The sequence below is a fragment of the Zosterops lateralis genome (assembly GCF_965231275.1).
Source record: "Zosterops lateralis genome assembly, chromosome: 3".
NCBI lineage: Eukaryota > Metazoa > Chordata > Aves > Passeriformes > Zosteropidae > Zosterops > Zosterops lateralis.
In genome coordinates, this window is record NC_139764.1 from 33,495,875 (window position 1) to 33,522,219 (window position 26,345).

The 26,345-nt window shown below is 41.0% G+C and overlaps 2 protein-coding genes and 2 long non-coding RNA genes across 8 annotated transcripts in view; 3 read left to right on the forward strand and 1 right to left on the reverse strand.

Moving 5' to 3' along the window:
- The first annotated feature begins 223 nt into the window (after positions 1 to 223).
- Positions 224 to 6,038, forward strand: LOC310907034. The gene is made up of 3 exons (XR_014589525.1): positions 224 to 733; positions 4,649 to 4,774; positions 5,598 to 6,038. It is a non-coding gene; the product is annotated as an uncharacterized lncRNA (long non-coding RNA).
- A 175-nt stretch (positions 6,039 to 6,213) lies between these two features.
- Positions 6,214 to 11,736, reverse strand: DPY30 (dpy-30 histone methyltransferase complex regulatory subunit). Of its 2 annotated transcripts, none has more exons than XM_083856855.1 (5): positions 11,672 to 11,736; positions 11,123 to 11,197; positions 10,991 to 11,038; positions 9,691 to 9,833; positions 6,214 to 6,446 (listed from the first exon to the last, which is right to left on the reverse strand). In XM_083856855.1, exons 2-5 carry the CDS (start codon positions 11,156 to 11,158, stop codon positions 6,374 to 6,376), a joined length of 300 nt encoding a protein of 99 aa, XP_083712981.1. In that variant the 5' UTR covers positions 11,159 to 11,197; positions 11,672 to 11,736; the 3' UTR covers positions 6,214 to 6,373. The 2 variants fall into 2 exon arrangements, with proteins under 2 accessions (XP_083712981.1, XP_083712980.1); XM_083856854.1 differs by having other exon boundaries at positions 11,605 to 11,715.
- A 59-nt stretch (positions 11,737 to 11,795) lies between these two features.
- LOC310907984 lies at positions 11,796 to 12,656 on the forward strand. The gene is made up of 2 exons (XR_014589755.1): positions 11,796 to 12,015; positions 12,227 to 12,656. It is a non-coding gene; the product is annotated as an uncharacterized lncRNA (long non-coding RNA).
- Positions 12,657 to 16,177: 3,521 nt separating this feature from the next.
- SPAST (spastin) overlaps positions 16,178 to 26,345 on the forward strand; it is a 35,501-nt gene continuing 25,333 nt past the window's right edge. For 2 of the 4 annotated variants that reach the window (XM_083857105.1, XM_083857107.1), the window contains exons 1-3: positions 16,178 to 16,657; positions 20,538 to 20,624; positions 21,872 to 21,955. In XM_083857105.1, the coding sequence (XP_083713231.1) occupies positions 16,252 to 16,657; positions 20,538 to 20,624; positions 21,872 to 21,955 (577 nt within the window). In that variant the 5' untranslated portion in view covers positions 16,178 to 16,251. The remainder of the gene's footprint in view (positions 16,658 to 20,537; positions 20,625 to 21,871; positions 21,956 to 26,345) is intronic. The other 2 variants (XM_083857106.1, XM_083857108.1) reach the window with 1 other exon arrangement.

Here is a 26,345-nt window from a genome sequence, read left to right on the forward strand (position 1 = left end):
GTGATTGGCCGCTCACCCTCCTTCGGCCACGCCCACCCCTTTGACAAGTGTGGCACCGCCCCGCGGGGGAGGGGGTGAGGGGCGGGGCCAGGCGGGAGAGCCCGCTGCCGATTGGGCGGCGCGTTGCCGTGGCGATGGGTGCCGTGCGCGCTGATTGGCCGGGCCGTGTCTCCGTGGTGGCGGGGCAGATTCCGGGCGCGGGTCAGGTGAGGGGAGCGGGGCGGGGGGGCCGGAGACCCCCGGGGTGGCCCGCGGCCCCTCATCCCCTGATCCACCGCTTTCCCCCCCGGCACGGCCCCTGGAGCACTCGGGATGCTGAGGGCTCCAGGGATTTTGCTGTGCTGGGGCTCCGTGTTTCCGAGCCGGGATCCTTCTCCGCGCCTCCCTCCCTGCCCGCAGTGCCTCGGAGCGAGGGCCGTGGGAGTGCAGCTGTGTGGAAAGCTCCGGTTCTTAGTACTTCCCCACCCCTTTAATTTTTATTTTATTTTTTTTATTATTATCTGGGTGAATGGAGTGCTGCCATGGAGACATCAGGCGCGGCTGAAAATAGCTAACGAGGCAGGACTGAAAAGAGGAGCATGGCCGGCACAAAAGGGGGAAGGGAAAAAGCAATTTCAGCCGCTGACGTGAGAGGTGCAACCAGCAGAGAGGAAACCACAAGAGGAGAGAGAGATGAGGGGCTGCGGCCATTGAGGCCCTAAAGGCAGACTGGGCCCTTGTGAGGTGGAGCCAGGTCAGGAAACACATTCTCCTCCTCCCCCTTTGTCATCTAATGCTTCGAAAAGTCCTCCAGGCAATTACAAACACATGCAAAATACAGAGGTTTGAGGGGGTTGTTTTGTTTCTGTTTGCTTTAGTTCTGATTTTTTTTTACTGTAAAACGTAGTGAGGGGACAAAGGCATTGTTGGCAGATGTCTTGGGGATCAAAAAGGCTCCTGCTGGAGGCATGGCTGGTCTCCTTTCCATCAGTGAGGAACCTCCTGTGCACCCATGACACTGCCGTGCCAGTGCAGATGAGGGGCAGTAACAACCGGGCTCTCCATTTTTCATATTTCATTTTTCATATTTCTCATATGTAGCCATGAGGAAATGGGGCCCGATTATCCCAGCAAATGTTTTATGAAGCTTTCACTGCTCTACATATCCTTACAGTATTGTATTGTTATTTTACAAACAGTGTCTTCAAAAAGGTTAATGCAGATTATAACTGCTACCTAGAGTGGAAGAACTACTCCACCTGATTCTTTTAACATAAAACTATATTGGTAGTTGTGATACCCATTTACACCTCTCAATTCATTTACATAAACTTCAGTACTAAGAGTAGTTCCTGAAGTGATCCTTCAATAAACTAATCCTTCAATAAAGTTAACTAAATGCAGCAGAGGATAAATTTTACTGCGTGGAGAAAAATACATGTTGTGATTATATCACACCAGGGTATATTCAAGTTATTGATACACCATTGTCCCACGGGCCATCACCAGCAGAAGAGTCTGCTAGGAGGAACATTTTATTATAAAACATTATTTTTCATTATCTAGTATTATTTTCTATCACTTAGAGGAACAACTTTAATTTTCTCTAAGTATTTCCCTTTCAATTAAATTAAAATATAAGAACTTCTGATTAGTAATCCAGATGGTTTACTAAGTAAAAGCATTTTATAAGTATTTTCTTCTGGGTGTACTACCTTTCTTTAGATGTGTTTTTTTCCTATTCTGCTTGCCTTTTAAAATTCCTTAAATATATTTCTTCTTGTTGTTGCTATATAACAGGCTGGATTCCTTTTCTCCACGTGCTTCTTTTCTAAGCTTCCTTCTCCCTTGCTTTCCTCATTAACCTTTCTTTCCTTGTGTGCAGTTTTACCTCTCCTAGACTAGGCACAGATTGGGATGAAGTTTTTACTGGGTGTAACACGAACACAGCATCCATGTAGATGCAGAGGAGCACTACAGCTCAGTGTTAGCAGCTCACAGAAAGCACAGGCTTTCTCTTTGCTAATCCTTAAATTGTGGTGTGTGCCACAAACACTGTGACAGCCAGGTGAAATCTCTGCCCTTCTCTGTTGTCCATTAGCACTGTCAGTCCAGAGCCCAGAGAAGCTGGAGAACATCCTCCAGTTTTTGCTTGCTTCTGACAAAGCTTGTCAGCCATAACACTACAAAAGGAAATTCTGCCATTTCCACTGCTAAGGGTGACAGTAGGATATTAATTTGTACCCTATCTCAAGTGGTGATACCATTGAGCAGTGTTTAGTGATTACTGTCCTCTCCTGATCACGAACTGTTTGTGTAAGGGGCTCCCTCAGTACCACGTGTAAATGGAAGAGGCAGAAACAGAAAAGCAGTCAGCTCTTCAAGAAATGTTTGGAAAACGCTCTCAGGCACATGGTGTGAGTCTTGGGGTGTCCTGTGCAGGGCCAGGAGTTGGACTTGATCCTTGGGTGTTCTATCCCACAGGGTGGGATCCCACCTATGGCAGTCCCTGGTGCTTGGGACACAGAGCATGGAAATGTTCTAGCCACAAACTGAGAAACTAGGCTGAACTTTCAGTGGAATGATGTGAAGCATGGCTTAGGTCAGGAGATGCTCCAGCTTCATCTACAGTTCTTTCAAGTGCTGTTTGTATGGGGAACAGTAACAGGAGCACTGAACAGTTCCAAGCTGTTATTCCAGTCGTTTTTCTCTGATATGCAGGAGAGAGCTGACACAATGCAGGGACAATCCCCCAAGTATGCACACCCTTAAAGCACAGACCTCTGCTCCACTTGTGTCTGTTGGCAGTTTGTTCCTTACCTGGAGGAAAAGCATAAAGCACTGACAAGTGTCCTTAGCATGTCCTCACCAGCACCCTGTGACCAGCTGGGATGGGACATTTTCAGCTGGCCCAGCTTTCACGGTCTGTTACTTTCTTGGTTTTTGCTCTCATTGTCTTCATGCATGTGGTTTTTTCCTATTGTGTTTTTCACAATGTCCACTTCCTGTCCCCTCCCTTCTCAGGAAGCTGTTCACTGTTACTTTAGGTTTTTCTATTTACAAACTGTTGTTCTGCATCTGAGGAACCTGCTGTTCCTACCACTCCTTCCTTCTACTGTTAAAAGCAGACACCCCCGCCTCACCCCCAGCTTCACAATCCTTACAAGGGAAATATCTCCACTTCCTGTGTAACATAAAAGCATCTGAGATAATATCAGTGGGTAATTATCCAACCTGTAAATACTTCTCAACCACCCAGCAGTCTTTTATCAATTTAGGCTCCTCTTGGAAAACAGGTCTGTTACACACAATTGCAAAGCAAACTTGAAGAAGAGAGCTAAAAGCACCTTTGGAATAGGAATATGACACATTCCTAGTCAGTGTTGCACTAGCACTGATGTAAACTGCCCCATAATTATTCATGGTACATTTACATTTGAAGTCCTTGCTTAAAACTGTATTTGAATGGGAACATTGGCAGAAACAGTGCTGATAGACTTTTCATCACCAGGTAAAATGCCTCTTTCTGTAACAGCTGGCATTCTGTATTTCTGTGATCTAGGCTATGTAGTGACTCTTAAAATGAATCCTGACTATGAAAGGGAATAGGGAACACAAGCTAAGCCTTGGCTAAGAATAATTTGTTATGTAATTAGTACAATGATAAGAATATATCAAAACCTCCACTCTATGAAGCGTGGTAGGCATAGGAATTTTTCTCATGTTTCGTTTCCAACCTACGGGTTTCAGCTGCTTGTATCTTTCAGAAAATTTCAGATTTTTAATTTGTTTGAAAGCAGGTCTTTTATTTCTAGAAAGTCTGATGGGGAGAAAAAAGTTCTTTTGATCCGACTGCTTTTGCAATGGTGACAGCGCCTCAGAAAATAAAATGGGTTGCTCAAAGACATACTGATTTTGGAGAAAGTCCTTGATAAATCAGAGGAGAAAAAAAAAGGATTTGGCAAGTCAAAATGTAATTTTAGGTGGTAACAGGCTTCAGAATAGAAGGATGTAGAATCCTTTGATCAGAATTGCTTTTAGTGGGAAATCCTTTCTTCTGTCATTGTTCCCTTCCAGGTAAAAGACAATGTTCTCAGTGGAAGCAGTTAAAAAGGCACACTTCAAAATACTGCATATGACTCATATATAATTCTTTCACAGTTACTGAATAGTAACTTCTGGATATTGGAGATCTAAAATAGTCATCCTAAAAGGCATGTTGTCAAGTAAACTAGGTATTCAATTTTATTTTCTACTCAATTTTACTGCCATTTGGAGCATATACTCAATTACCTGGGGTAGGGAACAATAAAAAAAAAATTAGAAAAAGACCTAATGGCTTTCAGCTACTTAGCAGTAGCCTGTCATACATCTAAAGTTGCCATTTTAAAGTACTTCTTCAAGCTTTTTCTCTAAATGTATATGTATTTCAAACATAAATACAATTTATCTTGAAGCTTTCAGAAAGGTAATTTCCTGTGGAAAAACAGTACCACTTTCTTTCTAGATTAAAATGGGACAGCAAGCATCTGTCAAGTCTCTTCACAGAATTTTCATTGTTTTGTAGTGAAGAGTTTAAAAGAAGTAAATGCTTTTAAAATTCAGACTTGATTTTGTAACTGAGAACTAGATAATACAGGCAGTAACTTGCTATTTATTCCTGTTACAGAGTATCTTCTATGCAGAAGCTCTCAATTGGTGAAGCCAATTTAACAAGTAAAGAAAAACAGTTGTGCTTGTCTTGTTGGCTTGTCATACCTTCACAGGAATCACTAAGATTTAATTCTCAGAGCTGGTGAGTTCACTGCTGCTAGTTACATTTCAATTTACTTCTTAGAAGAGGCTGCCCAGAAAAGCTGCTGTAGTAAATCTTCTAACATCATCACTGTGTGAACATGGCTTTTTCATTCTCTTGAATGAAATGTCTAGCCTAGATGGGAAAATAATAGATGACACCACATACCAGTGACACCAGCATTGAGCAGATGGCAGGGACAGCTTCCCTTAGCACTGGGACTGATGCTTTGAGAGTCCAGGTTGATGCAAGAGCTGTGCAGAAAGCCAGAGTGTTTCAAGTTTTGTGCAGCTGCTTGACAGGGCTTACTGTCAGGTAAGAAATCTGATTTTATTCTGAATTCAGGTATAACAATCTAGGAAAACTGCTCTGTGTGGGGAGGATTAAAAGCAAAACTGTTTCTTTTTGTTTGGTCTTGCACAAATTCTCAACGTAGAAGCTGGGGAGCAGCATAGATTCTCTCTGCATTTAACAGTTCTTAGTCTTGCAAAGTTGTTTCTTATGAAATGTTGGAATGCCATTTTAGCAATAAAAATAGCAGTACCAAGTCCTTATGGTGTTTCCTTGTCTTCACTTAAATGTTATTAATCATTGCAGAAAGTCAAAACACTGTTGTTAAAATCCTTTCAATATCATTTTAGTGTCACTGTTTGATGGAGACTGTGTTCACCACAATGCAATAGAATTAGTCATCTTTTTCCAAATTTTGGTACATTTCCCAAAAGACAGCTTTTAGGCTTGATTTGGGGTTTGTAGGCTTCTTTCAAGAGTCCCCCACTCTTACTGCTCTTAGACTGTACTAATTCAATGTTTCTGATTTCAGATACTAAGATATATGTAAAATAGTGAGAACCTTCCTACTAAGGCTAACAGCAAGACCTCAGTCCCTTCAAGTTTTTAGACAATTCAACTAAGGGTGGCAGTACAGAGAACTGAATTACAGAACTCTTATACATCACTTCCAAATTCATTCTGTGCTTCAGCTGAATCCAGTACACTGAATCCAATCATAGAAGATCAATGTCAAATGCTGAACACCTCATAAATGTTCCTATGTGAGACACTGGCGGCTGGCTGTAGGTGATCTGTTCAGCTGCTGGATCTCATTGTTTGCTAAAACTAAATCCATTTCCTGGTGTCCTGAAGAAGTTCACTCCTCTCTACTTAATAAATAAATTTTAATTGTTCTGCATTTGTTTGCTTTCTGTTTAGGCATGTTGCACTGGAGGGTGGTATAAATAAAATAAGTAATAATGAAATCAAATCAAATTAAATCATATAAATTATCAGCCATGTGATTCTTGTAATAAATGTTCCCCTTTATGCCATGCTTTCAGAGGATGTAGCCCCATGGAATTATTCAGACTTTCATCCAGTAGTGCAGTTTCAGTACTTTATTTTGAAAGTCTCTTAATAACTAGTTTAAAACAAGAGAACAGTTAAATGTAAAGTGTTCTTTATTAAATAAACTCAAAAGATAAAGCAAATTGTGCAGTTTAGAAAGACAACAACGTGGCCAAAGGATTTTTACAGCAGAAAACAAATGGCGGCAAATCAGCATTTCAGTCTAGCAGCCAAAATGTCCTCATTTTTATGGAGTTAATTTCGGTCCTCAAATTGTGACTTGTTTTTTAAAAGATATGCTGCTAGAAATTCAATGGGATTGGGTGGTCTGCAAAGAAAAAAAGTAAATCAAAAGCAATTATTTTTTATTATATGAAATTAGGTAGCTGAAGGACCAATCACCTTCCCTTAAAAGCAACATAACTCCTCCCAGACACTTCTAAGCACTCATTTAGGGATGATCAACTACCTAGAGTGACTGTAAATTTCCAGTTTATGTCAAATGAGAAAGTTTTTAAAAAGGGTCTTAGTCACTGCTGGTTCAATGTTACTAAATTGCTAGGACGATTACATACCTAAAACCACAGTCTGTAAGTATAAATACTGTATGTACATCACTGGATATGACATGCATTTGCCTATTTCTTTAACTCATGCTATTTAAAGTAAAACTGAATCTCTGCTTTTTGCTTAATTTTTTTTCAAGTGGTTATTGTGTAGCTTAGTGTATTAAGAGTTGATTTTGTGGTTTCTGGCAATTGAAACAAACACAACAAATCTTCAAGTGTGAGAAGTGCTGTAACTTGCAAGTAGTCAATAAGAAACACTTTTGATCACTGGCCTTAGTCTGTAGTTTTTTAAAAAAGAACTCCTCCAGCTATACCACGTGAATCCTGCTAATCTGGATTCTGTCCACAGAATAAATGACACACTTATTCCACAGCAGGTTAAACCAAAGGTCTGGCAGTGAGCAAATATGCCTATAAAGAGCACAAAAACAACAACAACAAAAATATGCAGAGATACTTCTCAGGACCATCCTTTTGGCTCCCAAGCATGTAATAATCTCTGAGCTAGCACCCTTAATAGTCCTGGGTGGATTCCTCTACAGCCTTGACCAGTTGCCTCTTGAACACAAATAAAATGTTAATATCCTCAACTGAAAGCAAAAAAAAAATAGCTTAATTATGTGACCTGTGAAACATCAGCCCTTTCGTTCGTTATAAATTTGCTATTTGCTTCATTTAATTTGATTACTGTATCAGAAGAGATAATAAACAGTCCATCCCAATCCATCATCTCTGTGCTGCTGCGATTTAACAGGCTCCTAATATGTTCATCCACAGAAGCCTCTTTTCTAGATATCATCTATTCAGCCACTCCATATACATTCCATAGAATTCCACACTTCTGACCACCTTGCCACTCTCACTTTTTCACATTCTACCAGAATACAGGGGGATTACATATAATATTAAAAACACATGAACATTACAAATTTAAATGGTGACATTATGCTTGTGTTTTACCCCTTTAATTTTAAGTTGGTTTTACCCCTTCTATTTCTAAGTCCTACCATTCAGAATTTATTTTTGATTAAGGCAGTGCATTGACATATACATGTATATACATGACATATACATGTTTCCACAAGGGTAATTTTCAGCTCATTATCTAACATCTTGTCAGTAGTGTTTTTCACTACCCTCAGAGGTCCACAAATTTATGTTTATTTGGATTCAATGTCACTGTCAGTTTAAATTTTTCATGGCAGTCTTCACAGTTTTATGAAGTTCCTGTGCAATTATTTACAATCGATCAACTTAAAAAACAAACAGAAACTTAAAAACAAAACTCCCTAATCTATTTTGTAAAACTCAATTTCATTAACAACTTTTTTCAGCCACTCTCGAATTGTTTTAAGTGATATTTTCTATTATTCTAGTGTTGAAGCATTTTGCACTGCAACATTTCACCATGAAAATTCAGCATTTACTTCTACCCTCTATTTCATATCTTCCCATCAGTTCCTCATCCATATAAAGGTGTTGTTTCCTTTAATCCCAACAGCAGCTAACTTTAAAAATCTGTTAGCGAATAACGATGTGAAGAACTTCTCTGAAATTTAAACAGACACACTGCATCATCTGCATTCCTCTTTATGTATGCTTGCTGACTCCAATAAACCCCAAGACACTTAAAAGACCTGACAAAAATTGTGTTGACCTCCTCCCAAATATGTCACTTATCCATATGCTCAGTATCCTGGATGGTAATTTCTACTGAATCCTAGGCATGATCATCAGATGTACTGGGCTGTTCCCTGAACATTTCTATATTCCCTTGAAGAACTTAGCATCCACTAGTTACTTTCCTGTTCAATTTTTAGCAGTAGATTATACAGCAGAGCTGACAGTTCAGCTTTCTCACTCCTGAAGGTTTCTTATGCTCAGGTGAACAGGCAGTTTGACCTGGCAGGTTCATACTATTCACATTTTTACCTGTATGTTCCCAACCCCTCCTATCAATGATCCAATTTCACTCCTGTGATGAGCCCCCATAAAGAAGATGGGAAAAAGGCAAAGCAAGGGAAAGAGAAAGGGAAGGGAAAGGGAAGTAAAAAGCCTTCTTGTCACACAAGTATCCAGAGTGTAAGGTGGAGTATTAACCTTGGGCTGTATTTTACATTGACTCTGCAGTAGAACTCCCACACACGTCAGCTGAAGATCTGCACATGGGGTGGACCTTCCCAGGCGCCTAATTTTGCTTAATTAGTTGTCTGTACACTGCAGTTTAAATTCCCAACTCCTTTTGAAGTTCATACACTGTTGATGGTTTTTCTGATTGTAGGTGCCATGATGCAATTATGGTCATCTATACCAGCTTTTGATTGTATTATTTCAATTTGAGAGATGGTTACACACAGTATGATTTGCCATTAGAGAGGGGACAGCAGAAGGCCAAAAATCAGTTTTGTTAAGATGAACACCTGTTTGCTGTTATTGAAGGATACCTTTCTACACTGACTGGTAAAGAGAGCTGGGGCACCTCAACAGCATAATATTTACTCAGAGGATAAACCATCAGTCTGCTTCTTACTGTGTTGACAGTGCAGGCTCAGCCTCGCCCTGTAGAAAGTATTTTAATCTCTGACAAAGATGTATGTCATGCCTGATTTGTCTTTCCTTCTCTTAAATGTCAAGCAGAACTCTTTATAATTCCACACTACAAAAATCTTCAGAACTAGAACATCCTCTTTCCTTGCTTCTCTAAGGTGAATTATGTGATAAAATCAGTAACAAAATCCCTCCCATTTTCCCCTCTAAACTTCTACAGCAGCGTACCTCATTGGGAGATCATTAATTCAATCAATAACTCCTACCATGCCATGCATGCCTAAGTGAGGAACCCATCCTGCAATCACAGTAATTCATAGGCTCATAAACCTGTTGTAATGATGATCTTACAAAGAGTAAAACCATATTTGGTGTGTGAGGTCTGAGAGGTGCTGCACTGCCCAAGTTTGAGACCTACCTTTTCCCAGGAATGGAAGGAACGTGGAAACATCTTACCTCTCTTTTGCAAGAACAGCAAGTCCCTGTAGCAAGATAGGTACAACTGTCTGATCCAAGTAGGCACGTGTGGGTAATGACTGAAGATCCACCTTCTGTTTTGATGTTTTCTCAGCATTTAGTTTCTCATTTTCTACTATCCTCTGAAAAAGAAAAAAAAGTGCATGAACATTGGTAATAGCAGCCACATCTGCTTTGAAGTGTGTGTGCAGAGTACCCATCTCTGCAATTTGATGGCAATAATTTCTTTACATCTTTTGAGAACATTTAAGTGCATATTTTTCCTTGCACAAAAACCTAATCCAGAGGAACCTTCTGTAAAATTCCTTTGTTTCAGGGAAACAATGTTTAGAAGTTTTAAGTTTTCTATAAGAGAAGACAACCAATTCCAGAAACTGATATTTCTGCTTTTACATTTACTGATTTGAACTTTACACCACTAAGACAGGGATGACTGCTAACGAGAGTCTCAGTTAATGGCTTCTGTACAGACAAGCTTCTAACACAAAATGCTAAAAGCACAAGGAATTCAGGTGAAGCCTGACAAAGGGGAGTCTGCTAAAGCCAAGTACTTTGTGACTGTGCTCTACTCAAGCAGAGATGGACACTTTAAAGAAAACATGCAAAATGCTTCCAGGTACTTTTTGATCAAAAAGTGCTGAATCATCTCACACCATTAACTGTAATTGAAAAGTGACACCCTCACACTGCCAGTATGTAAATACATGGAAAGGTATTCAGTGCAATGTACACGAATCTACTGACATGGGACCAAAGTGTCTGAAGAAACCACGGAAGCTGAGGCACAGAGACAAGCAGTTAGCAGAGAGATGAGTTTCAGAAGATGCTTAAGAATAGTTTCTGCAAAAGCTTAGCACAGAGTAAGAACTTACAATAAAGAGAGAGACTGAAGGCTTTTCTTTAATAAAAAGAGTACATAAATGCCATAGAGTTAGGATGTGATTGTCTCAGTCTACTCAGCACAGGCTGAGACTAATGTGGATGGCTTTTTTGTGCCATAATATATATCTCTATCTCTCACAGATAGCAATAGAACAGATAATAATCATAAGAATCTTCAAAAAAACCTCCCAACTCATTAAAAGGCTCATTATTTACTTCAGTACCATTTAGTACAATAGAAGTAGCACAACAGAAAATATATTTACAGCCATTTCCAAAAAAGGACAGGTATTGCTTAGCTCTGTTGAGAATATTACATTTTTTGAAGTTAGACTCAGGATTCAACTTTTTTCCCCAACTACAAATGTGACTTCCACTACAACAAGATCTTTGTTACCTCTACATTTTCAGTGAGGCCGTATTCGGAATGAGGATTTTCCGGAACCTGTAAAAGAACAGGTGGTTAGCAAAGCCAAAATGCTCCTTTTACACAGATATTATAACGCACATAAAACATCTCTTGCAATACCTGTGGCTGTCCCTCCATAATCTGTTCTCCCTCCATGACTCGAAAAGTGAAATTTGATCGATGTACAGGAAGATCCTGGAAGGCAATAAAAGAACTGGTCAGCAGGCTGGGATGAAGCCCATGTGAGTTAAGCGATATTGCATCACTTGGTTACCAATGGTTACCAAGGCACAATTACTAGAAAGCAGAGGGAGTTGCCCCGCGCCAAAATTGAACTGGTTTCTCCCGCACGCAGAACTCAGAAGTGCCTTTGAGTTTCGCTGCTGAAAAGAGCAGCACTGGGATTAGAAAATACAGCACTCTTTCCCTCGGGAAGCCGGACACATCCCTTTCCCTCCTTCCCGCCACCCCCCCACCCACAGCGCCGGGAGCCCCGCGGGCAGGGCCGGGCCGGGGCCAGGAGCAGGAGCAGGAGCGGGAGCGGCCCCGGCGTGCCCCGGGCGCCCGGCGGGGGAGCGGCGGCCCCGCCGCAGGGCTCTCACCGCCGGTGGGTCCGGGCTGGGCGGGACACGGGGATCGGCGGGACAGCGGGAGCGGCTCCGCACCAACCGGGGCCGCTGCGGCCGCTTGTTATGACGTCAGCGGAGCGGCGGCGCGGCCGGCCCCCGGCGCACTGCGCATGCGCGGGGAGGGCGGGGCGGAGGCGGAGGCGGAGGCGGAGGCGGGGCCGCGTTTTGTCTCCAGGTTCTGTCTCCAGGTTCCTGACGGGAATAAATCCCGAGGGATGGGTTCGATTCCACACCAGCCCCAGGTGTTGGGTTGCAGGAGGGTTCTCGGAATCGATGCGGTTTGGTGTCTGAGCCGTTCACTGCGGTGTTCGCGGAAAACAACACTGCTGAAGTTAATTTGGGTCTGAAAGTGGGGTTTTGTTTGTGAAATAACCTTGCACAAAGGTGAGTGCTGGACGTTGATTGTCTCTCTGTTTCCAAAATCGCAGCTGCTCAGCTTTCACCAGGGATCAGCTTCAGTCATCCCGTCCTGACTTGAAAGTGTCAAGGAATGGAAGATTTTTTTTTCCCTGCTGTTTCTGTAGCTGTTGTGCTGTTACAAACTGCGCCAGTGTTTGAACGTCTGTGCCTGATTGCTTTGGTTTCTTTTCATTAGGAATTGAATTTGAGGAAGAACTTCTTGACACTGGAGGTGGCAAAGCACTGGAGGACAGGCTGCCCAGGGAGGTCACACCAAGTCTCCTTTTCTAGAGGAGAATCTGCTCCAAAACCTGCCTTGGTGCATTTCTGTAACCTGCTTTTGGTAACCCTGCCTTGGCCAGGGGCCTGCACTAGAGGATCTCCAGAGGTCCCTTCCAACCCTAATGATTCTGTGAATTCTTCGTGTGGCAATGTGGTTTGTGCTAGTAAATTAAAACTAAGAATATTAAGAATATTTTTGGGTTCATATTGACAAAGTAGTTTCATTTTTGTAGGTTTGGCTTTTTGGGGGGGGTGGGGCTGTTTTGGTTTGATTTGGGTTGTTTGTTCGTTTTTGTTTGTTTGGGTTTTTAGAAAATAAACTTTCTTTTGTTGTTTTACAAAAATTGGGGTATTTCTTTTTCTGTCTTCTTGCTGCAGTGATGACAATGCATATAAATGATCTAGTTGACGCTCCTAAAAGATTAGTGACATGGAGAAAAGAAATAACAGAAAATGCCATGTTTTCAATAGATTCTGCTCTGATGTCATCTAGTAGTGGTGACAATGAAGTGCATGTACATAAATGAATCAGAAATAACATTTACAGAACTGACAATGTTGCCAGTTTGATAAGCAGGCTCAAAAACTAGTGCAGTTAGTCACAGATTTGATACTCAACTGAAGAACGTGGAATTAGAACAGAACTATGTCCTGTCTTGGTGTCTATTTTAGTACCTAGTGCTGGCAAATTTACCTGATGCTGAAAAGGTGAGGTGAAAACAGAGATTGCTGTATTAAAACTTAGAACAGGAATATAAGCAAATTCTTCATGTGAAGAGCTGTAAGCTTTTCAATCAGTTTTGAGCCTCTCTCTGAATTTTTCATCATGTTCTAATAATGATATTTTAAAGAATTGCATTTAGAGGTCATGTTGGGAAATGAAGAAGGTTTTCCAACTTACCTTTTTGTGCAATGGTAAGTCATGATGTCAGGGTAGTTGCACCTTTCCAGTTCCTTTGATTGTAATGCTGGTCTGCTCAGATTCTTTTGCTGAGACAACAGATTGTACCTCCTGTATTTCACAAGTCCTCAATCTTCAGAGTAGAGTCAACAGTTTCCCGCTCCAGAGGAGGAGGCTTCACTTCTTCCACCCCTTGCTGGTGTTCATCAGAATCCTTACTGAGCCAGGATATCTCACTAACCAGCAGGAAGCCACCCACTGCTCTGATGTGGTTTGTGGTTCTTTTTTTTCAAACGAGCATTAATCTTTTCCAGATTATTAATTAGAACAGTTCACCGGCTATTCAATGGACAAGTCCAATGATTGCTGGGGCAATCTTAATACAGGAGGTAGGGAAATTCAACCTGCAGAGCACTAAAATATTCAATAGCCACAATAGTGAACTAGTTCTGTAGGTTTTCACTAAAAACATTAAGACTTTCTCACAATTTCTCACTGATTTCTGCTTTTGAAGCTGTGTTTTGGCTTAATGTGTTGTTACGCCCCCAAAAAGTGCACTCTTCTCTTGTCATGATACAGTTATGTGATTCACAAAGGAACTGTGTCATTCTAAATTTTTTAAAAAGTAAAAATAACTGAATGAACTCACTAGTCAGGATTTATTGAGGTACCTTGTCTTCTATTGTCGTTCAATCTGTCCTTGTTAATGAACTTATTCCTTTGCTGGTTTTTCTATTTTGCTCAGGAATGGGATGATACTTTAGATAGGAGTGGGATAATAAAGACAATAGATGAATAATAATCTGTGGTTATGGGCTTATTTCACATTTTTGAATGCTACTTAGTATTAGCACTGCTTGAAGCTTCTGCAACTTCTTTGGTATTACAAAATCTGTTAAACCTTTATATCAGTAAATGAGATTTTTTTTTAAAGGACAGTTATGTATACTAAAAAAATAATTTCTCAACTGATGAATGGGCTGGAATATACTTGATAATATTTTTGTAATAGAAGTACATAATCCTTCTTACAAAACACAGAAGAAAACTACTTGATGTACATCACTGCATTTTTTTCAGCACTGACAGGTTCACTGTCTAAGAATGCTCTAGGTCACAAATAGTTGTTATACAGTTGTATGTTATTTTATATGTGATAAAATTCTGTATTTTATACAGTAAGTAAACTGTATACTCTGCACTGTTCTGTAATTAAAAGAAAACCACTCCACTCTGTCAGGTAAGAAGAAAAATACACATTACCAGGGGCAACTGGAAGTAACTTTTTGAGGCATAAACAAGAAAAAACCCCAGTAGTTTTATAGTAATTTTGGAAGAATGAATGAAATACTGCAGACAGTACTGATTTTAGTGTGGCATATCCTTTTAATTTATCCAACCCCCATTTCTTGCGATAAGCTGGGGGAAACTTGCTTGTAGATTGAATTATCTGTCTACAGTTTTGGGACTGTCTCGGCTCCTGGGTGCAGTTCAGGGGTGCAGCAGAGATGATCTGTCATAATCTAATATCACTCAGTATTTTTTTTGTAGAACAGAAGGTGTGTGACAAAGCAAAACAATGGCGAAAAAGATCAGCCAACAGACAATGCAACCACAAGGGTGGGAAGATTGAAGCAGAAAGGGAGGTGTTTGCTAAAGTGAATTATAGCAGTAGGCTGTCTAGATGCCTCCTCTAAGTTGCTAAACCAAAGGTACCAAAGCATTTTTAAGGTTTGGAATAATCAAGTAGGGAGCTGGACGACTTATCTCCGGTAGAGACACAAATAAATAAATACGGCTGGGCAAATAATTGACAAGGGCTTGGACAACTGAGTGTTCACTTTTGGTAAGGAGAGTGGAGTAAAGATTTTTCTTTTTTTAAATTTTTTTTTTCCAGAGTGATGTATCTATAATGTATAGTGAATTCTGTCGCCCCTGACCTTCTTGCTTTCAAGTGTTTGAGTCTTAGCAGCCTGATTCTCAGGCTGCTGCATGTAAACAATGTGTATTCTTAGAACTTACCAGTATGTTTTGCATTCTTGTTCTCTGAGAGAGAACTTGACTGATGTTCATAGTGACCAATGGAGTCAGGAGGTTGTAACCTCCTTGGGCCAATCTCAGCCCTCTGTACAAAATGCATATAAGCTATTGGAGTCAGATAATAAAGAGCCTTCCATGCTTGACCCCGCTGCTGATGCTGCTGTCCTCTGTGAGGGTCCACACCCACGTCGCAATGTGTCGCCCCTCTAAGGGCAGGGGTAACAATTCCATTAGGTCCCTGCATGTGAGGAGCCAGCCTGTCATTGCCATTCGGGAGCTGCGGAGCAGACAAAGCCCCGGAGCTCACAGCCGGGGGCAGCTCCAGGGCGGCGGGCGGGGGCACCGTGGGTGACCGGCTGCTCCTCCCCGCCTCTCCCTGCCCAGGAATTCCCCGGGCTCTGCTGTGTGCCACCAGCAGTGACTCCAGGCGGGAGCGGCGCCACGAACCGGCGCTGCATTGCGCCTGCAGTCAGAATAATTCATTCTGTTAAATTATTCATCGTCCGTCCACTCTGTGCGTTCCATGGGCCCCGGCCGGGGCTGGGGCGGGCCAGGCTCTCTGCAATCCCCGAGGGGAGGCTCAGCCGTGTGGGGGGCGGCCTCTTCTCCCGGGAAACCAGCGAAAAGACAAGGGGACATTGCCTCAGGCTGTGCCAGCGGTGCTCCAGATTGCACACTAGGGGGGATTTCCTCACAGCAGGGGCTGTTTAACACTGGGATGGATTGCTCGAGGAGGTGGCGTAGCCACTGGAGGCCCAGCCCAGAGCAGCCCTCTCAGAGGTCTCTCCAAGCACACCGATTCAGTGATTCTGTGCTTTCCAGGCCCAGCCCAGGGCGCTCCGAGAGGCGGGGGCGGCGCCGCTCTCCCCACACGCCCCGGGCCCGCAGCCCGGCCCCGCTCCTCCCCCTGGGCCGGCCGAAAGGGGCGTCGCCGCCGCCGCCATCGCCATGGCCGGTTGTTGTCAGTCCCTGGCAGCGGGTTATGGCGACGGCGGTGAATGAATTCTCCGGGCGGCCGAGGGAAGAAGAAGGGCTCAGCCGGCTCCAGCTCCGCGCCTCCGACCGCCGGCGCCTCTCCCTCCTCGCCGCCCGGGCCGGCGCCCCCCGTTCCGCCGGCGGGGGCGGCGGCGGCGGCGTCCCCGCACAAGCGGAACCTGTACTACTTCTCCTACCCGCTCTTCGCCGCCTTCGCCCTGCTCCGCTTCGTCGCCTTCCAGCTCGGGCTGCTCTTCGCCTGGCTCTGCGAGCGCCTCTCCCGCGGCGCGCTCATGGCCGCCAAGGGCAGCAGGGCCGGGGCCGGCGAGGCGCCCGAGCCCGGCGGGGCGCCCGAGACGGTGCGGGCGTGCCACAAGCGGGCCTTCGAGTGCATCTCCATGGCCCTGCGCATCGACGAGGACGAGACAGGTAAGGGAGAGAGGGAGGGAGCGCCCGGGGTGCGGGGGGAGGGCGGGAAGGCCTGTGCTGTGGAGCAGCTTTTAGCTCCGAGCAGACAAAACCCGCTCCGGGGAGAGGCGCGGGGCTGGAGCCGGGCCCTGCCCGCCTGCGGTGCCCGTGCTGGGTCCCCGGCCGGGGCCGCCCTGCCGCAGGTGCGGGTGGATCACAAAGCTGCGCTCGGGCTCCTTCCCTTTGCAATACAAGTCCTTGTATTTCTCCCCAAAAACTTAAAGAGTTTTCCTTGCCGCGGAGGTCTAGATGAGGCCAGGAAGAATTGCAGGCGGGTATGTGACTGTCACACAAGCCTTCCCCAAGCCAGGCGGACAACAAAAGCGCCAAGGACAATAATAAGGGGGCATCCTGTAATACACGTCCTGACAAATGGTGTGAGTGCTGAAGCGAGGCTTCTTGGCCCTCACAATGCCCATTTGGAGTGGTGTGACTTTTAAGAAAATAAATACTTACTTGTGTTTTGTCAGTTTCTTAAATAATGTTTTTCTTAGACTGTTTGACATGCATACTGTTAAAAAACGTAATAACCTGTCACTGTGTTGTGAGAAGACCTTAAAGAGGACGTTTAGGGTTCAGTGAAATAAATCAGAGGAGTGAGGATTTTTTTACTGTTATATTTTTTTGTAAAGCATTAAAAAAACCCAGCCAGCCAAAACACTTGATACTGAATTTGATTTAATCATTTATTCTAAATGCAGCAGCGTGATTCTTTCACCGTGCAAAAGGTGGGCCTTTGGAGCATGCTGTGCTGGTTTTTAAAATTCTCTGGGAAAGTCAGAATGCTTTACTCTAAACTTTCAATTGAGCTTTAATAAAACTGCTATCCTAGAGGAGGAGATTAAAAAAAATAGGAGTAGGCCTTCAATAGAAGCCGCATGCTGAGAGTGCCATAAAAATGTGGGATGTGTCCTCCTTTGCGTTGACAATTTGGGAGTGGCAGTGGTAATGCCCTGGGAGAGAAGAAAAACCTGCATCATGTTCAGCAAGGTCAGTTCAGCACAGATGGACAGCTGGAGAGCACATAGGAGCAAAGCATGAAAGAAGGTGAGATAGCTGAAAGCTTAGTGTTGTTGATGATTGCTCTCTGAGGAGTAGCAAAGTCTTGCCTTATCAGGCACCTGTTCCACTGTTGTGACCTTTAACTGTTGGTGGTTTGGAGGGTAAGCCTTAAATACATTTAATTATGGCCTTGCTCTGTAGATATCCTTAGGGTGATCATACATGAATTAGCTGCACAGGCCATACGTTTAGTAAGGTGATCTTTGCTGCTAATATGAGCAGTTGCACAACTGTTACAGCCCTGCAGTTGCAATATACATTCCACTGAGAAAGAACTCTCTTTAATGTATAGATTTGTTATTTGCTTATCTGATTTTACCAGAGTACCTGTCTTTGAATTTTTTTTTGATGTGTAAACAAGCTTTTTATAGCTCCAGAGAGAAAACCCTATGTTAGACATAGTGTGTGTGAAATGGTTGGAATTTCTGAGTTGTTTAATAGCCTGTTAGTTATTTGGTATTTTTACTGTTTGTAGGAGCTAGGCATGCTTCAGTACTTTTGGTAGCACTTCTGGTAATTTTTAATGCTTCTGAATTAGTGGGGCAATTATTCTTGTTTTGTTATTTTCACAGTTAGGCCTAATATGTTTTCCTAAGAAGGCACATGTGTCTGTTGACCCCTACAATCAGTTAAGCATCCACACAGCTGCTTGTTTACTCTTCTCAGTGGGACAGGGGAGAGCATAGGAGGAGCAAAAGTGAGGGTGGGAAATAAAAGTGAGAAATCTTTCCAAGCAATGATTGCCTTGGAAGACAGCCCCCATCCCGTTATTCATCTGCCCAGGTTTTTATTGATGAGCGTTGTATTGCATGATACTCCATTGGCCAGTTTGGGTCAGTCATCCTGCTATTGTCCTCTCCCAGCTTCCTGTGCACCCTCAGCCTACTCACTGGAGATCTAGATGGGAAAAAGAAAACCTTGAGGTTGTGCTGTTCAGCAATACCTAAAGCATTTCTGTGTTATCAACTGTTTTAGTTACAAACCCAAAACATGGCGCCATTGGCACTGTTTGAGGAAAATGAGTTCCATTCTGCCAAAGCCAATATAGCAAATCAGCAACTTCTGAGGAATATGACATTTATTGTATTTTTAATGTCATAAGCACTGAGAACTAGTCAACCATTCCTTGTGGAGTTGGAGCACAACCTTTGCAAACAGCTTGGTGTGGTATTGTGCTTTTAAAGCTTTCTCCAGTTAAAAGCCGCAAGTGAAATTTTAATGATGACCTTGGCATGTTTGCAACTGCCCCGAAGAATAACAAAGCAATTCAGGCTTTGTTAGCAGAGGTAGCTGGAGTAATGTCAAATCAGATTTTTATTTCATTATAATCAGCACTAGATTTATGATTTGCACTGCAGGTGAAACTCTTTCTGTGGGTGGTGGGGAGAAGAAGCTTAAAGAGAATGTCTAAAGAGAGGATTGAAGTCACTCACCTTGGGTGATTTAATTTCTCTAGCTTTGTCCATAATAGTCAGGATATATGAGGCTGGTGAAGAAAGGGCAGTAATGGGATGACTTCCAAGGTGTGTGGTGTTCATGACTGTAGGCAAGTGCTCTGTGGCTTGTGGTGGTGAGAATAGCAAAGCATGAAATTACCTGCACAGGGGAGCTTGCCAAATGTTATTATTAAAGATTTTTTTTTATCTGAAGGAAGAGCAAGAGAGGACCCTGGAGAGGATTCTAGAAATGCATTGAAATATTTTCACTAGCACTGAAATTTGCTAGAAAATAGGTTTGGGAGTGATATTATCAAAAGATTCGAGTGTAGAACCACACAACCACTGATAACTGACACTTAGGAGTAGTTTTGTGAAAAATTATCTGAAACTAGGGTAATGATAGCTAAAGTTTCACTGTAGGCATTTTTAGCTTTTTCTACCATTAGTAACTTGTTAACGCTGATCAGGTTTTAAGTTCTAATACCTGATATGTTACATTCCTCTGTGGAAATGTGTGCTTAGTGTGATATAATTATGTTGCAAAAGCATTTTTCCATATGCAGGCAATTGTTTTTAATGCAGAGTATTTATAGAAAAGGAGCAATATGAAGTAGATATTAATAGGTCTTTGGTGGTTGATTTGCAGTCCTGGTGTCAAATAGCTTAGATCAGCCATAGGCATGTTCATGGTTGTGTTTCCATGGATGTGGTTGGTACAGAGCTCTGACTCTACTTGTGCTTCATGTGAAAGTTGGCACACACCTGTAACACAGCAGTTTCACAACAGCATAAAGAAATACCCTCATGACAAATGAGCTGCACTGTACAAAAGTTAACCAGAGAAATGTCTCTCATCTCTGTCGTGTAATGTCTTACGCTTGTTGCTTTTCTTCTTGAGTTTCTGTGCTTCTGGTGTTACTTTGGCTATTATTAGTGTTATTATTGGCTATCACTGGAAGATTGAGGCACGTCTCTAGTTGATGTTCCAGAAATAAAACCTGTTAATTTCACCATTTTTGTTAGGAGTGAATATATGTAGGTGAGCTTGATCTTTTCTTTTTGGGTGGGAGGAGGAGGGGTTATTTTTTTAAGGCAGATGAAGAATTATTCTTAAAACAGGCAAAAGTGATTTGAGGCTGGTGTAGTACCTGTTTTTAATAAAAAACCTTGTTATTTAAATAGATATGAAGTTGACAGTGTCCCTTTAAGACTTTCTTTAAATCATAAGATTTTGTTCAAATGTCTCTTCCTCTCTCTTACTTGTTTTATCTAGCATTATATAGAACCATTCCTCAGCTTTAATTCATTCAAGAAAATAACGGGCTCACTTCCTTTTTAAGCAGGACAAAAGGAACAAGCTGTTGAATGGTATAAGAAAGGAATTGAAGAACTGGAAAAAGGAATAGCTGTCTTAGTAATTGGTCAAGGTAAGCTGGTTTTGAGTTTTGTGGAACTGATTTTGGGTTATGGCTTCTTTGAAGTGAGAAATGAATATTACTAAATATGGTAGGAGCTAGGAGCAGTCTGCTGTATGAATTATTTCATAAGGATCTTTCTTACTCCCATTTTAGCTGTAGGTGAACTCTGGTCCATTTCTCTGTTCCACCTTAATATTCTGGTCTATATCACATGCAAATTTTGCTCCAAATATTTTCAGACTCTGCAAAATCATAAGGAGTTCATGAACACTGTTAAGTAGAACATGTGATTTCTTATATAATGAGAGTGGCAAAATACTGAGTTTTGATTTGATTTTTGCTGAAGTTGACAGTTCATGTTCTCACTTGTGCAGAGTTTTATATTCCCTTCAGTATAATCTAAAAAGAAACCTCCCAATTTGGAATGGCCTGACATTGTGTTTCTGAGTAACTTAGGCCAAAGTAATTGAACATTTCCAACAAAGGAAGAAAGCTGTCTCTCTATGTAGAAATATTTTAACCTTTAGTGTAGAAACAGATACGTACTGTAGAAATACAGGTGTAGGTGAAGGACTTGCTGAGAATTTCTGTCCTCAAAATAATACTATAATTACAGTAATAACAACCTAAATCACTCCTGCTGCAAACCTAAACCTGTAAGTGTTTTTGCAGACTTACATTTTGTTCCTCAGCTGTGTTTAAAATTAAATGGTGATTATTTAGGGGGCAATACTAGTGGCATTTGATAGAACCTGTATAAATTGCACAGTTTTAAAAAAAAATCTTGACTTGAACAGACAATATTTCTTAGGAAGTGGTAGTGTTAATGTCTAATTGTGTTTTTAAGTGTAAAGGGACACAGTCAACTGAATTTAAATCTGTTAATTTTGTCAAAATGAATTCTTTTAAATTGTACTTACCTCTCAGTCACTTTTCAAGCTTTTTTTATTTGATTTGTTTTATTTGTTCTGAGAAATGCAGGACATATTAGATCAGCATGAAGTGTTAGACAATGTGCAAAGCAATGTTTGGGTTCCCATCACTCTATAAGCACTATTGTAAAGCAGATAGTGTCAACTAACTTTAAGTTCTTGATTAAATAGGAAGCTTTAGAGTTTTTTTCTTTAGTTTTGTAATGAAGTTCCATAATGGAGGGGATAGATAAGAGGTGGTGGGAGGAAGAGGGGAGGCTGGGTATCAGTATTTTAGCACTTAATTTACTAAATTGTGTTTTAATGTGGATTTTTCTTTGTAAGGTGATCAGTGTGAACGGGCTCGACGTCTCCAATCTAAAATGATGACAAATTTGGCAATGGCCAAGGATCGGTTGCAGCTTTTAGGTACCAGTTACAATTCATGACTTTGGAAAGTTTGTAATTATTTGCTTAACTTCATTTTATGTATTCCACTAAAATATTACTTTGATTTTTGAAGTGAAGGAGTCATTATCTTTGTAGGGTCTCTTTAGTTTAATTTTTAGTTGAGAATAAGTGCTGTTGATGGATTTTGAAAATGGAATTTCATGACCCACTTTCAGGTATAAAAGTAACTGAGAAGTCTTTATATCCTAGTACACTTGACTCATAAAGTGAGGAAGTCTTGATTAACTCCTGATGGAGTTTGTTCAGGATTTTTCTGTTAATACTATAGCGACATTTATGATATATTGCTGATCATGAGTGCCAAGTGTGCTTCCTGTAAGTGTAACTCCTTCATATTCTGTTGATTTTGCTGTCACTTATATTAAGAATTTTTCTTATTATTAGTAAATAATAATAATGATGATTATGATAATAATAATTCTTTAACATCATGTAGACCATAAGGTTGTGAAATTCTATTTTTCTCAATTCTTTTCTAGTAGTGTTCTATTTTAAAATTAGAAGGTAAGGTCACTTTTTTCAGAAACATAGTGTTGTATAGTTTTAGCTTTATTAATATAAAGTCTTGCATATAAACTCTTAACAGAGTAAATATCCTCCCATCAAACAACAAACCTATGGCTCTGTGTAGTGCATCCTCTAAATTTAAAACTTTGAAAATGCTTTCAGTTCAGTCAGTAAAATTAAAAGAAGGATTTTTTTTTAATTACTCTTTAAGAGTACACTAACAAATATACTTGATTTTAACTTCTGTATCTCGGCTTTAATCTTTCCCTCTCTTGTGTGTTAGTTCTACTAACTCATTCTTCTAGGAGCATATAGAGCAGATGGGAAAACTTGAGCTCTTTTCTCCTCTTACACTTTGTGGTTCTGTGGTCCTAACTGGTCATGGGCAGGGAAGTTGTGACAGCCCCAAGGAAATGAGCCCCCTTTGTTTCCCTTGACTTCCTAATGTCTTTAGTCTTTTTTGAAAAAAATTGAAGGGGACAGGAGGCGAAAGAATCATATCATTATGCCTTAATATGGTTGTTTCTTGGTACAGTTTTAGTACATAGAGGAAAGATATTTTCCACTTACTAGGGTTAAAGGCTGACTTCTGCAGGTAATATGAACTAGGGAGCAATAGGGTGAAAGTGATTACATGCTGACACAAGGTGTGGCTTGTTGCACACATCCTAATGTCAAGTAACTAGAATTTCTTTTTAGAAAAGAAATTTTCTGTTCCTCAAAGCTTGAAGAAACAGTGTTTGTATTTTGTACATAGTGCTTCATCCTTGCCTGTATTACTTTAGTAGTGCTTGCAATGTTGATAAGTTGCTTGCTTGCTGTGATCTGGTTGAAAAGAAACAAAGGGTAAAATTCACAAAAAACTCTAAAGTTGAAGTATATTCATCTCTACTACCAGAATGTGTGATCACATGCTATTTGTTTGCTTCATTCAGAGTGCAGATTGAAAGGTAAACAGAATAGTGTTTATTATGTTAATTGATGTAAAATAATGCTTTATTTTTGTTTTTAAATTGTCAGTTTAGTGCTTTGTTCTGCCTAGGTTCTTGTTAATTTTTACTGAGTATGTGCTTCATACAATGTACCTAAAAGTGAAATTTGGATAAGAAGGAGCAAGTGAAGTCATGTGCCCTTCAGGAAGACAAAAGATGTGGTTTGCAGAGATATTTCAATGGCTTTAAATCCCTACAAGTTTGATCATTAGTGTTTTATTTGAGTAATATTTTTATACCATCTAACCAACTTTGAAGTATTGACAGCATCTTTTTTATTATTTTTGCTGTCATTTTACATGGGTTTTGTAGAAATTTAAGGTAATCTTGAGTTGAATTCCCTGTGCCATTCTAAACACACTTTTAGCCTGTTACTTAACAGATATTTGGAAGTTTTTGTGTGTAAAGATCCTTTTGTAGTTGAATTAAGCATGAGGCTCTTGAAGTCTTTACAGTTTAATGAAGTGATTTTTCCTATGAATTGAACTCACAAGAGTGTTGTCTGCTAGCTTTGTGGAATTTCTCCCTTTCTTAAGTCAGAAAAGGCAAATCCTTTATTGCATTAGCTGAAAGGATATAACAAACCAGACAATAATACCAAATATTTCATCCTGCTTTCTAGATGGGGATGTCATTGCAGACTGCCTAACTTAAATGCCATCCAGTCAAGCAGGTTACATTGGTACTACATAGAAAGCAAAAATTGAATCATGCTGATTACAACTGTCCCTTGAAAGTACTCAGTGTTGTTGTTTCGGGGTTTTTTTTGTTTTTTTAAAGTGTTGGTACATCAGTGTAAGTTTCAGTTGCATGACCCCACTGATGGGGCTGTTGGACACCACTGGTGAGAGTGTGATGAATGTGATGTCTGATCCTGCCCACGTGTTACCACTGTGTCATCACACCTCTGATGCCTTTTAATGTTGGAAGAGGATGAGTTTTCTACTTTCAGCCCTGTTTTCATCCTGAGTCTAAATTATTTTGCTTACTCTGTTTAAAGCTGTACTGTGACACAGTCTAAAAGCTGAAGTGACTGCTGGTGTGTTTCAGGTCACCTCAGGGGGACTTGATTGCCTTGACAGTCACATTGACAGACAATATTGGGTTGTGTTGGCTGTCAGGGGACTTGAAAGCTCTTCCATTTGGTTCTGGCCCCCCATTTTTGACATGGTTTAGGGCGTGTTTGTTGTGTGGTAAAACCTTGGCTTTGATGGTCTTCACACACCTGGTCTCCCCTGGATGACTGATCACCCGTGTTAGAGTCATTAAATTTGATGTATTTAGAATGACAGGAGGGTATTTGTTTTTTACTGTTGATACACAAACCTTGGCAGCTTGTTGTTCCTAGAGATAGATGGCTGTAATGACCAGTGCAACACGACTCAGTTCTTATGCTATCTGTTTTACCTATCTGTGCTCTCTCATTTCAGAGAGACTTTCTGTAGGGGCACAGATTTCTGTCACAACAAGTGCCTTCCTGTGTATTTAATGTAGCTTCTGTATTTTGGTTGAAGGATGTATGTGACACATAATTCAACTATCTGCTAATCAGTGTCCTCTTTGGAGGATATTAATATTCCTCTATTCTGCATGTATAGATACAATTTTCAATGGACACCTTTTGTAATATTTCACTTTCTTGGAGGAGATGGTGCTTTTTGCTTCAGGCTTATGTTAAGGGTAGCATTTATTTAGTAGAAATTAGTTTCCTTGAACTCAAACTCTGGTGTTGCCTGAATAAGACAGTGGCTGCAGTCCTTTTGTTTTTGGTAGGTTTATGTCAGTGTTGTGTCATCAAGGTGAAATAATGAATGAGATACCTGTAAACTTTCTGTCAGTGCCTGGAAAAATAGTCAGAAAGCATTTAAATGGAAGATGATGGTATCCTATAATTCCCTTGAATAATATTTAAAAGCTCAAGTTAATTTATTTTTGATATTCCAGCGCATCCTACAGCTATACTGTCCCTAAAGAAAGGTGATATATTTGCTTTTTGAATTTTTATGTGCAGTACTAAAATGACACTTTAATAGGTAATGTGATGAGAGGACTCTGAATTGAAATTGGACAACAGTTGGATTATGTTTTTTCCTTTTTCTTTGGTTGGAGTTCTGGAGTTCCTGAATATGTGGAACTAGCTAAGCATTGATAATTGTAGTACCCAGTGTCAAATTGTAGCATTGAAGCAAATAGCATTTACTGAATTCCTGCACAAGCCAATTGATGTTATTATGTGATGCTCACTAGAAAGTCTTTTTTTGTTAAGCTCAGAAATCATCTCCAAAACTCAGCTGATTATCTAGTATTTTAAGTCTATTAAGTCTATCCCATGCATTGGGCAGGGAGTTGACCATTCTGCTGTCTTTGGTAGTGCTGTGTCCACTGAAGTAGTGCACTCTCTGCAGTCAGTCATACTAAAAGGACTTTCCTTACCCTTCTGGAGAGGAAAGCTTATGAGGGTAGTTTTTTGTAAGTTGCAGAGCTTGTTGTTTGTAGGCTGTCCTTGTGTGACTGACTTTTTTTTTTTTGTTTTTCTCTGACTCTTGAAAGCTTTCCATTTAAGATGAAATAAACCTTGTGTACACGTACTAATCTTGAACTTCAGCTAGTCATATTTGCCTGTGACTACCAAGTTTTCATTCTAAACCACATCTTGTTCAAACTAAATGTTATTAAGCCATCACTTTAACTATGAGTGTAAAGATACTATTCAGGAAAGCTAAGCAGTGAGTGGTCAGGAGCAGGAAGAAAAAGAAAGGAATGAAGCAGAAAGATTAGAGAAGGATCTGTAACAGGTAAAGAAGCCTAGGGAAGGAAGTGCTCATGCTTGTTGGTTGTACCATCTGCAG

Coding starts and splice junctions, on each gene's coding strand:
- DPY30 (XM_083856855.1), bottom strand. CDS start 11,158: ATGGAGGGAGAACAGATTATGGAGGGACAGCCACAG. Junction 9,834..10,990: donor GCCTCACTGAAAATGTAGAG/GTAACAAAGATC, acceptor TTTCTTTTTCAG/AGGATAGTAGAAAATGAGAA. Junction 6,447..9,690: donor GCTGTTCTTGCAAAAGAGAG/GTAAGATGTTTC, acceptor TTTTCTTTGCAG/ACCACCCAATCCCATTGAAT.